The following is a 12329-nucleotide window of genomic DNA, read 5'->3' as shown; positions in this document are numbered from 1 at the left end:
TAAATGTGAATGATCTCTTTAGCTGCATGTCATTTCCTGCCCTGGGGTTAATTGCTGTTGGCCCCACCAACACACATCCAACCCTACAGTGACCTCATCACTCATACCCCTAAAGAGCACCACCGTGGCAACTGGGGCTGATTGAAATCTTGGGATGGAGAGGAGAGGTGTGATTGTTAACATGGAGGCATTGGGACAAGAAGTAGGTGGGAGGGAGCTGGGGGTGGAGGCATTGAGAGCTTCACCTCCTCCCACCTCAGCACCACCCTCTCTATCTCCTTGACTGGAGAGGAGGGAATGAAGAATAGAGGGAAGGAGAGAGAGAAAGAGAGAGAGAGAGACCCAGTGCCCCTAAACACAATGAGACACTGCTGCAGCTCATTGTTGGTGCCTAAATGTTTAATGAGAAAGTCTTATTTGTTTGGAGCAGGCCTTTCAGGCTCTCATTAGACTAACTGTAGTTTAAGGATTTAGTAATGCCAGGGAGTTAGAAAGGGGGAAAAAGGCAATATTACACACACACACAAACAAGCACACACAAACAAGCACACACAAACAAGCACACACACACACACACACACACACACACACACACACACACACACACGCACGCACGCACACACACACACACGCACGCACGCACGCACGCACGCACGCACGCACGCACGCACGCACGCACACGCACACACACACACACACACACACACACACACACACACACACACACGAGGCAATAAAAGAAAAGGGGAAAGATGCCGACCATGTGAGACAGAGGGAGGGGGGCTGAAAGAGAACACGAGAGGGAGGAAAGAGGTGGTGGGGGCTGAAAGAGAACACGAGAGGGAGGAAAGAGGTGGTGGGGGCTGAAAGAGAACACGAGAGGGAGGAAAGAGGTGGTGGGGGCTGAAAGAGAACACGAGAGGGAGGAAAGAGGTGGTGGGGGCTGAAAGAGAACACGAGAGGGAGGAAAGAGGTGGTGGGGGCTGAAAGAGAACACGAGAGGGAGGAAAGAGGTGGTGGGGGCTGAAAGAGAACACGAGAGGGAGGAAAGAGGTGGTGGGGGCTGAAAGAGAACACGAGAGGGAGGAAAGAGGTGGTGGGGGCTGAAAGAGAACACGAGAGGGAGGAAAGAGGTGGTGGGGGCTGAAAGAGAACACGAGAGGGAGGAAAGAGGTGGTGGGGGCGGGGCGTTTGAGAGTCTCTCTCCACTCCCCTGGTCTAATAGATGTCCCCCGTCTTGGTCCTGTATGATCAGGCCAAGCCACAAATGACTCGTCTAGAGAGCCCTCAAACTCAACTCTGGACCTCGATGCCAGTTCATTTTTACATGGTTCCCCTCTAATCAGGGACTGATTGACTGGAGAGGAGGAAATGAAGAATAGAGGGAAGGAGAGAGAGACCAATCAGGGACTGATTTAGACCTGGGACACCAGGTGGGTGGTATTAATTATCAAGTAGAACAGAAGACCAGGGGAAAGAGTTGAATACCCCTGCTATAGAGAATCCCCTTCCTCCCTAGTCTAGCCCTCCCTCCTGACTCTAGTAGACAAACCCCTTATAGGATTGAGACCATGGTGCTGAACTCAGTATTGCTCACCTGCCAGTCAGTCCACTACTGTGGCAAAAGTGCTCAATCAGGTCCCCTGGGCTGGCAAGAAGACATAGAGCCAAGCACATACATACATACAATCAGACGCACACGTCTATACCTTTAGAGGCCGGTCATGGTCTCCACTGCAGAGGGAATTCAGGGAAGTCTTGAAGGTTTTCCACACCGGGTTAAGGTTGTTCATAACAGTCTGTGAGTGAAACAGGAAAGAGAAAAGTAAATAAGCTAAAGTAATTGGATGGATCCGTTTGAACAAAACGACTGCTGGTTTTACCTCTGTTCTGTGCACAAGCTGTAGCGTGTCGTCATCGTTCATCCTGAAGATCTCCAGGAAAGGGTCTGATTTGCTAAAAAAGTCCTGCACAGAGAGATACACAGTGGGCTTTCAGAAATACATTAACGACCATCTTAATGCCATGCTGAGGGATTGCAATATTTCCCTCCCAACCGCTTTGGCCCTAAAACTGTGAAAGTGGTCAATAAAATACCTAACGTTGTTGTGAGGAAGATGGTTGCCATGTTGTCCAAATTCATGCATTTATCAAAGTCAACAACACACTGAGGTCCTCTACAAACGCTCCTGTATGTGTATAGGAAATCTACATGGAATATATATTACACATAGAATATACTGTACTGACATCTAACTAACTCTCTGCCACTATATCTCTTCCTGTGAGGCTGGTCTTTCTCCTTCCTGTTCATTGATTCATAGAGCTGAGCTGTGATGCAATCTGTAGGAGGGTTATCTCTGGTAACTCCCTAGACGGGTGACAAAACTCCTGAACAGCTAAATTAGCTGAAGAAATACTGTACCTCATACAATACTCCAGACCCTGAGGTTGTAACTCGTTACAGTATACAGCTAAGACGCCTTTCAAATTGTCTTGGTACTTTGACTTATCTAATAAGAGCAGCACTGGGAAGTAGAAAATCACAGATTGTTCTCAAAACTTTTGAACAACAAGTAGAAATGTCAAATTGCAGATTGCATTTCTTCAACAAGCAGGACGCACAGGATGTACTTCCGACACCCGACAAGGCCAAAATCCCCGTCATTGGAAAGAGACGCAGGTATAGAGCATACAGGGCGGGGTGCCTTGTGAGGATCCGTCAACGGCGAGTGGGAAATCTGCCCTTACCATCAGTATTAACTGTAATATCTTATGTTTCACCAAATCGTGGCTGAATGACGACATGGATAACATTCAGCTGGTTGTAACACCCGGGGTGTAGTGGGGAAGAAGTCAGGCGCAGGAAGCAGAGGGTTCAGGGTGTAGTGGGAAAGAAGTCAGGCGCAGGAAGCAGAGGGTTCAGGGTGTAGTGGGAAAGAAGTCAGGCGCAGGAAGCAGAGGGTTCAGGGTGTAGTGGGGAAGAAGTCAGGCGCAGGAAGCAGAGGGTTCAGGGTGTAGTGGGGAAGAAGTCAGGCGCAGGAAGCAGAGGGTTCAGGGTGTAGTGGGAAAGAAGTCAGGCGCAGGAAGCAGAGGGTTCAGGGTGTAGTGGGGAAGAAGTCAGGCGCAGGAAGCAGAGGGTTCAGGGTGTAGTGGGGAAGAAGTCAGGCGCAGGAAGCAGAGGGTTCAGGGTGTAGTGGGGAAGAAGTCAGGCGCAGGAAGCAGAGGGTTCAGGGTGTAGTGGGGAAGAAGTCAGGCGCAGGAAGCAGAGGGTTCAGGGTGTAGTGGGAAAGAAGTCAGGCGCAGGAAGCAGAGGGTTCAGGGTGTAGTGGGGAAGAAGTCAGGCGCAGGAAGCAGAGGGTTCAGGGTGTAGTGGGAAAAGAAGTCAGGCGCAGGAAGCAGAGGGTTCAGGGTGTAGTGGGAAAGAAGTCAGGCGCAGGAAGCAGAGGGTTCAGGGTGTAGTGGGGAAGAAGTCAGGCGCAGGAAGCAGAGGGTTCAGGGTGTAGTGGGGAAGAAGTCAGGCGCAGGAAGCAGAGGGTTCAGGGTGTAGTGGGGAAGAAGTCAGGCGCAGGAAGCAGAGGGTTCAGGGTGTAGTGGGGAAGAAGTCAGGCGCAGGAAGCAGAGGGTTCAGGGTGTAGTGGGGAAGAAGTCAGGCGCAGGAAGCAGAGGGTTCAGGGTGTATTGGGGAAGAAGTCAGGCGCAGGAAGCAGAGGGTTCAGGGTGTAGTGGGGAAGAAGTCAGGCGCAGGAAGCAGAGGGTTCAGGGTGTAGTGGGGAAGAAGTCAGGCGCAGGAAGCAGAGGGTTCAGGGTGTAGTGGGGAAGAAGTCAGGCGCAGGAAGCAGAGGGTTCAGGGTGTAGTGGGGAAGAAGTCAGGCGCAGGAAGCAGAGGGTTCAGGGTGTAGTGGGGAAGAAGTCAGGCGCAGGAAGCAGAGGGTTCAGGGTGTAGTGGGGAAGAAGTCAGGCGCAGGAAGCAGAGGGTTCAGGGTGTAGTGGGGAAGAAGTCAGGCGCAGGAAGCAGAGGGTTCAGGGTGTAGTGGGGAAGAAGTCAGGCGCAGGAAGCAGAGGGTTCAGGGTGTAGTGGGGAAGAAGTCAGGTGCAGGAAGCAGAGGGTTCAGGGTGTAGTGGGGAAGAAGTCAGGCGCAGGAAGCAGAGAGTTCAGAGTAGCACTACTTTTAATGCACCACAACGGTGAACAGACGCCAACCCAAACAAATGCCCCAAACACAGGGGACTTAAACAGTCCAGCAAAATACAAACACATGGACAACCGTGACTTACAGCCGTGTACACATGTACACTGAAAATAATCCTGCACAACCAGCAGGCGGGCCGGCTGGTAAATAAAGCCCAACCAATTAACCTAAACTAAACACAGGTGCAACCAATAAACAGAAAGGGGGAAAAGGGATCAGTGGCAGCTAGTAGCCGGTGACGACGACCGCCGAGCGCCACCCGAACAGGAAGGGGAGCCACCTTCAGGAGTCGTGACACTGGTGGGATATACGCTGCACCGGCTAGATAGAACAGCACACTCCGAAGACGAGGGTGGTCTGTGTATATTAGTAAACAACAGCTGGTGCACGAAATCTAAAGAAGTCTCTAGATTTTGCTCGCCTGAAGTGGAGTATCTCATGATAGTGTTCATCTATATTTTTAGTGGCTGTTTATTCACCACCACAGATGGATGCTGGCACTAAGACCTCACTCAGTCAGCTGTATAAGGTAATAAGCAAACAGGAAACTGCTCACCCAGAAGCGGCGCTTCTTGTGGCCGGGGACTTTAATGCAGGCAAACATTAATCCATTTTACCTCATTTCTATCAGCATGTTATATGTCAACCAGAGGGGGGGGATTCTAGATCACCTTTACGGCACACACAGAGACGCGTACAAACCTTTCCCTCGCCCTCCTTTGGCAAATCTGACCGTAATTCTATCCTTCTGATTCCTGCCGACAAGCAAAAACTAAAGCAGGAAGCACCAGTGACTCGGTCTATTAAAAAGCAGTCAGATGAAGCGGCTGCTAAACTACAGTTTTGCTATCACAGACTGGAACATGTTCTGGGATTCTTCCAATGGCATTGAGGAGTACACCACATCAGTCACTGGCTTTATCAATAAGTGCATCGAGGAGTCGTCCCCACAGTGAAAGTACATACATAGCCCAACCAGAAGCCATGGATTACAGACAACATTCCCACTGAGCTAAAGGGTAGGTGCGGAACTCTAACCTGGAAGCTTATAAGAAATCCTGCTATGCCCTGCAACGAACCATCAGACAGGCAAAGCGCCAATAAAGGACTAAAATTGAATCATAATACACCGGCTCCGATTCTCGTCGGGTGTGGCAGGGCCTGCAAACTATTACAGACTACAAATGGAAGCACAGCCACGAGCTGTCCAGTGACACAAGCCTACCAGACGAGCTAAATCACTTCTATGCTCGCTTCGAGGCAAGCAACATTGAGGCAACACTGAAGTAGCCGTTGTGAGTAAGGCCGCTGGCAAGGCATGTGCTGACCAACTGGCAGGTGTCTTCACTGACATTTTCAACATGTCCCTGATTGAGTCTGTAATACCAACATGTTTCAAGCAGACCACCATAGTCTTTATGCCCAAGAACACGAAGGCAACCTGCCTAATTGACTACAGACCCGTAGCACTCAAGTCCGTAGCCATGAGTGCTAGGCTGGTAATTGCTCACATCAACACCATTATCCCAGAAACCCTAGACCCACTCCAATTTTCATACCGCTCAAACAGATCCACAGATGATGCAATCTCTATTGCACTCCACACTGCCCTTTCCCACCTGGACAAAAGGAACAGCTATGTGAGAATACTATTCATTGACTACAGCTCAGCGTTCAACACCATAGTGCCCTCAAAGCTCATCACTAAGCTAAGGATCCTGGGACTAAACACCTCCCTCTGCAACTGGATCCTGGACTTCCTGACGGGCCGCCCAGAGGTGGTAAGGGTAGGTAGAAACACATCTGCCACACTGATCCTCAATACTGGAGCATCTCAGGGGTGGGTGCTCAGTCCCCTCCTGTACTCCCTGTTCACCCACGACTGCATGGCCAGACACGACTCCAACACCAACAGTGTTAGGCCTGATCACCGACAACGACGAGACAGCCTATGGGGAGACACCTGGCCAGGTGGTACCAGAATAACAACCTATCCCTCAATATAATCAAGACAAAGGAGATGATTGTGGACTACAGGAAAAGGAGGACCGAAGATGCCCTCATTCTCATCGAGGGGGCTATAGTGGAGCAGGTTGAGAGCTTCAAGTTCCTTGGTGTCCACATCACCAACCAACTTGAATGGTCCAAACATACCAAGAAAACCTTGTGAAAACCTTTCCCCCAGGAGACGGAAAAAAAATTGGTATGGGTCCTCAGATCCTCAAAAGGTTCTACAGCTGCAACATCGAGAGCACTGGTTGCATCACTGCCTGGTACTGCAACTGCTCTGCCTCCAACCGCATGGCACTACAGAGGGTAGTGCGAACAGCCTAGTACATCACTGGGGCTAAGCTGCCAGCCATCCAGGACCTCTACACCAGGTGGTGTCAGAAGAAGTCCCTAAAAATTGTAAAAGGACCCCAGCCACCCCAGCCACCCCAGTCATAGACTGCTCTCTCTTCTACCACATGGCAAATGGTACCGGAGTGCCAAGTCTTGGTGCAAGAGGCTTCTAAACTGCTTTCACCCCCAAGCCATAAGACTCCTGAACCGGTAATCAAATGGCTACCCAGACCATCTGCATTGTGTGTGTCCCCTCCCCCAACCCCTCTTTTTACGCTGCTGCTAATCTCTGTTTATCATCTATGCATAGTCACTTTAACTATACCTACATGTACATATTACCTTAATTAGCCCGACTATCCGGTGCCCCCACACATGGACTCTGTACCCCTGTATACAGCCTCGCTACTGTTATTTTCACTGTCATTTTACTGTTTTCAAATTTCTTTACCGATCTATTGTTTACCTAATACCTATTTTTTACTTAAAAATGGCACTGTTGGTTAGTGCTTGGAAGTAAGCATTTCACTGTAAGGTCTACACCTGTTGTATTCGGCACACGTGACAAATACACTTTGATTTGATTTGAATTGGGGCCAGCAATGGTCATGATATATCCTGGTCTGGTTATGCACACCTGATGTCTGATCCTAGTACTACAATCAACTTGACTGGATGCTCCAGGAGAAAAATTATCTCAAAACACCTGCTGTTCAGAATAAATCTGCAGTTCCAAAAATACGAAATCAATCATTTATAAACACGATTCTTACTGATAGGATACTGATAGGAAAGTTAAGAGCACATCACTTTGATTGACTGCATTTCTCCCTGCAGATGGAATGCTTATTTGCATTTTAGTGCTGGAATAATGTACTTTAGCACCTGTGGTGAGGGAAAACTTATTTCAGTTGAAGGCGGACACACACACACACACACACACACACACACACACACACACACACACACACACACACACACACACACACACACACACACACACACACACACACACACACACACACACACACACACACACACACACACACACACACACACACACACACACACACACACACACACACACACAGCATCTTCCATTTAGTGGAGATTAACTCATTTAAATTAGACTGTGATTAGAGATACACTGGGGCTGAGAAAGACACCAGGAGACGTAAAAACATCTCTTGGACTTAACCACAAACACACCACACACACCTCTGCTCTCTCTCTCCTTTCTTATCTCCCCATCTGTGTGAGCCAGAACCACAAACACAGCAGGAGAGACTGAGATGGGGAGTTGGGTGGATCATAGATCCTCATTGAGGAGGGATTGGTTCTCTGTATCTAATGTGTTTCTGTTGTAATTATTCCTCTGATGGGATTTTCCCCTTGAAGCATAGCTCTATGTGTATAATCATTGTTCTGACACCAGTTGATGCCATGGTTAATGGGAGAGGATATACAATAATGTAATGCATTCATAATCAATTAACAAGCACAAATTAAACATGTTCTGTAACGTTGCAACCATACCTTGTCGTCAAGTTTCCTGGCACTGAAAGAAAGTTCCACATAATCATCATTCCCTGTCAGCTCCTCGGCGGTGACCTGCAGGTACATAACACACACCTGGATCTAATATTCACACACCTGGTTCTAATATTCACACACCTGGTTCTAATATTCACACACACCTGGTTCTAATATTCACACACACCTGGTTCTAATATTCACACACCTGGTTTGAATATTCACAAACACTTGGTACTAATATTCACACACACCTGGATCTAATATTCACACACACCTAGATCTAATATTCACAAACACCTGGTACTAATATTCACACACACCTGGATCTAATATTCACAAACACCTGGTACTAATATTCACAAACACCTGGTTCTAATATTCACACACACCTGGATCTAATATTCACAAACACCTGGTACTAATATTCACAAACACCTGGTTCTAATATTCACACACACCTGGTTCTAATATTCACAAACACCTGGTTCTAATATTCACACACACCTGGATCTAATATTCACAAACACCTGGTACTAATATTGACACACACCTGGTTCTAATATTCACAAACACCTGGTTCTAATATTCACACACACCTGGATCTAATATTCACAAACACCTGGTACTAATATTCACAAACACCTGGTTCTAATATTCACAAACACCTGGTTCTAATATTCACACACACCTGGATCTAATATTCACAAACACCTGGTTCTAATATTCACAAACACCTGGTTCTAATATTCACACACACCTGGATCTAATATTCACAAACACCTGGATCTAATATTCACACACACCTGGTTCTAATATTCACAAACACCTGGTTCTAATATTCACAAACACCTGGTAGTAATATTCACACACACCTGGATCTAATATTCACAAACACCCGGTTCTAATATTCACACACACCTGGTTCTAATATTCACACACACACCTGGTACTAATATTCACACACACCTGGTTCTAATATTCACACACACCTGATTCTAATATTCACACACACCTGGTACTAATATTCACACACACCTGGTTCTAATATTCACAAACACCTGGTTCTAATATTCACACACACCCTGGTTATAATCAGAGACCAGAAAAAAGTTATGTTTATGAATGAAATAGTGAACTTGTAATCAATTGTAGTAAAACGCATGATAGGCATATTGTCTTTCATACTTTGTTCTGTATCTGCCTCCAGATTCATATGTATTTGTCAACTGTTTAGATATGAAATACTGTGGAACCCCTCCTCATCTGGTCTAATATAAGTCCTATTGACACTTTCTTTCTGCTGGGAGCTCGTTTTTCATAATGACCTTGAGATACCGCTCTATTTAGTTCTCTCTTTATATAGTACTATTGTGCGTGTGTGTGCGTGTGTGTGCGTGTGTGTGCGTGTGTGTGCGTGCGTGTGTGTGCGTGTGTGTGCGTGTGTGTGCGTGTGTGTGTGTGTGTGTGTGTGTGTGTGTGTGTGTGTGTGTGTGTGTGTGTGTGTGTGTGTGTGTGTGTGTGTGTGTGTGTGTGTGTGTGTGTGTGTGTGTGTGTGTGTGTGTGTGTGTGTGTGTGTGTGTGTGTGTGTGTGTGTGTGTGTGTGTGTGTGTGCGCGTGTGTGTGCGTGCGTGCGTGCGTGTGTGTGTGTGTGTGTGTGTGGCCCAATAAAATATGATTTACACTATTGAGAATGCCTTGATGCCTTTGTTAAAATAGGTTATTTTCCATGCATAAGCAAACAGGCAATGTGCTTCAGCAACAAAACAATATGTATGTTCATCTCAAACAGACACATGAATGCATATCTATTTGTTAAGTTCAGATGCTACTCTACACCAATGTTATTGAGGGTGTAGCGAAATGCTTGTGCTTCTAGCTCCGATAGTGCAGTAATATCTAACAAGTAATATATAACAAATTACACAACATACACCCCATACACACACATGGAAAGAATTAAGACTATATACATACAGACGAGCAATGTCAGAGAGGAACGGACTAAGATCCAGTAGAATAGTATAGAAAACAGTATATACATATGAGATGAATAATGCAAGTTAAAATGTAACCATTATTAAGCGAATGAGACACCGAGATGAGAAATGCCAGATATGTAAACATTATTAGTGTTCCATTCCTTAAAGTGGCCAGTGATTTCTAGTCTATAACTATAGGCAGCAGCCTCTAATGTGCTAGTAATGGCTGTTTAACAGTCTGATGGCCTTGAGATAGAAGCTGTTTTTCAGTCTCTCGGTCTCCGCTTTGATGCACCTGTACTGACCTCGCCTTCTGGATGATAACGGGGTGAACAGGCAGTGGCTCGGGTGGTTGATGTCCTTGATGATCTTTTTGGCCTTCCTGTGACATCGGGTGCCGTAGGTGTCCTGGAGGGAGGGTAGTTTGCCCCCGGTGATGCATTGGGCAGACCGCACCACCCTCTGGAGAGCCTTGCGGTTGCGGGCGGTGCAGTTGCCATACCAAGCGTTGATACAGCCCGACTGGATGCTTTCAATTGTGCATCTGTAAAAGTTTGTGAGGGTTTTAGGTGACAAGACACATTTCTTTAGCCTCCTGAGGTTGAAGAGTCGCTGCTGCGCCTTCTTCACGATGCTGTCTGTGTGGGTGGTCCATTTCAGTTTGTGAGTGATGTGTACGCCAAGGAACTTGAAGCTTTCCACATTCTCCACTGCTGTCCCGTCGATGTAGATAGGGGGTGCACCCTCTGCTGTTTCCTGAAGTCCATGATCATCTCCTTTGTTTTGTTGATGTTGAGTGAGAGGTTGTTTTCCAGGCACCACACTCCCATAGTCCACACCTCCTCCCTGTAGACTGTATCATTATCGTTGGTAATTAAGCCTACTAGTGGTGTGTTGTCTACAAACTTGATGATTGAGTTGGATGCGTGCTTGGCCATGCAGTCATGGGTGAACAGGGAGTACAGGAGGGGGCTGAGCACGCACTCCACCCTTGTTGAGGATCAGCGGAGTGGAGGTGATGTTTCCTACCCTCACCACCTGGGGGCGGCCCGTCAGGAAGTTCAGGACCCAGTTGCACAGGACGGGTTTCAGACCAGGGCCTCAAGCTTAATTACAAGCTTGGAGGGTACTATGATGTTGAATGCTGAGCTGTAGTCAATAAACAGCATTCTTACACAGGTATTCCTCTTGTCCAGATTGGATAGGGTAGTGTGCAGAGTGATGGCGATTGCATCGTCTGTGGATCTATTGGGGCAGTAAGCAAATTGAAGTGGCTCAAGGGTGGAAGGTAAGGTAGAGGTGAAATTATCCTTGACTAGTCTCTCAAAGCAATTTGTGATGACAGAGTTGAGTGCTATGGGGTGATAGTCATTAAGTTTAGTTACCTTTGCTGTGCTTTAGACACAGACAGACAGACAGACAGACAGACAGACAGACAGACAGACAGACAGACAGACAGACAGACAGACAGACAGACAGACAGACAGACAGACAGACAGACAGACAGACAGACAGACAGACAGACAGACAGACAGACAGACAGACAGACAGACAGACAGACAGACAGACAGACAGACAGACAGACAGACAGACAGACAGACAGACAGACAGACAGACAGACAGACAGACAGACAGACAGACAGACAGACAGAGAGAGTGGGAGCTAGGTGACAGACAGGGGCCTTACCATGATGAAGGACTTGCTCACTGTGCTGCCCTGTTTGAGCAGTGGTTTGGTGAGCTTCCTTTGGGACACAATCTGTTTGGAGAGAGATAAGAGGTGAGACTCCCCTGACTCGGTGCCTCACATCAACAACACAGCAACTCAGGGGAACCAGAGGGGGGAAACTGGGACGAGGGAATTGCCGGCAGTCAAAAAGAAAGAAAGAAAAAAATGAAGAGTTTTGCACAAATGTCTGAAGGAAAAGAGAGTGTGGTTGTATAGGGTGAGGTTGGGGAGTTCTGACGAGAAGTTTTGCCGTAAACACATGCTGGAAAGATGCCATAAAATAATTGGATGCTGTGAGGCTTTCCACATTATGCAATTAAGATGCAATGTGAGAGTCTTTGTAAAGGTTCAAAGCCCTCTCAGTAAATTCTCAATGCTGGAATTGTTGCATGGTACAGTAGGTCTATTGGATGATTTTGAGAATAAAATATGAAGTAAAACTGAAGAAATACAGTAAAACCCCTTGGCGAATCCTATTCACAATATAAGATGTTTCTAAAGTATGCCTCTCATTTGCATTGAGATGTACCCACAGTCCCACCGTCTCCT

General features: G+C 47.1%; 1 protein-coding gene across 2 annotated transcripts in view; it reads right to left on the bottom strand.

Annotated features, from left to right (window-relative positions):
- The window catches only part of LOC124023814 (copine-4), a 90437-nt gene that overhangs the window by 32922 nt on the left and 45186 nt on the right, over window positions 1-12329 (bottom strand). For both annotated transcript variants that reach the window (XM_046338026.1, XM_046338027.1), the window contains exons 4-7: window positions 11739-11810; window positions 8073-8147; window positions 1884-1967; window positions 1710-1799 (exon numbers count right to left, since the gene is read on the bottom strand). In XM_046338026.1, coding sequence (XP_046193982.1) covers window positions 1710-1799; window positions 1884-1967; window positions 8073-8147; window positions 11739-11810 — 321 coding nt within the window. The remainder of the gene's footprint in view (window positions 1-1709; window positions 1800-1883; window positions 1968-8072; window positions 8148-11738; window positions 11811-12329) is intronic.

This window comes from Oncorhynchus gorbuscha, unplaced genomic scaffold (assembly GCF_021184085.1).
Source record: "Oncorhynchus gorbuscha isolate QuinsamMale2020 ecotype Even-year unplaced genomic scaffold, OgorEven_v1.0 Un_scaffold_1680, whole genome shotgun sequence".
Classification (NCBI taxonomy): Eukaryota; Metazoa; Chordata; class Actinopteri; order Salmoniformes; family Salmonidae; genus Oncorhynchus; species Oncorhynchus gorbuscha.
The sequence above is the reverse complement of the archived record's forward strand: the minus strand, read 5'-3'. Positions and strand labels throughout refer to the sequence as shown.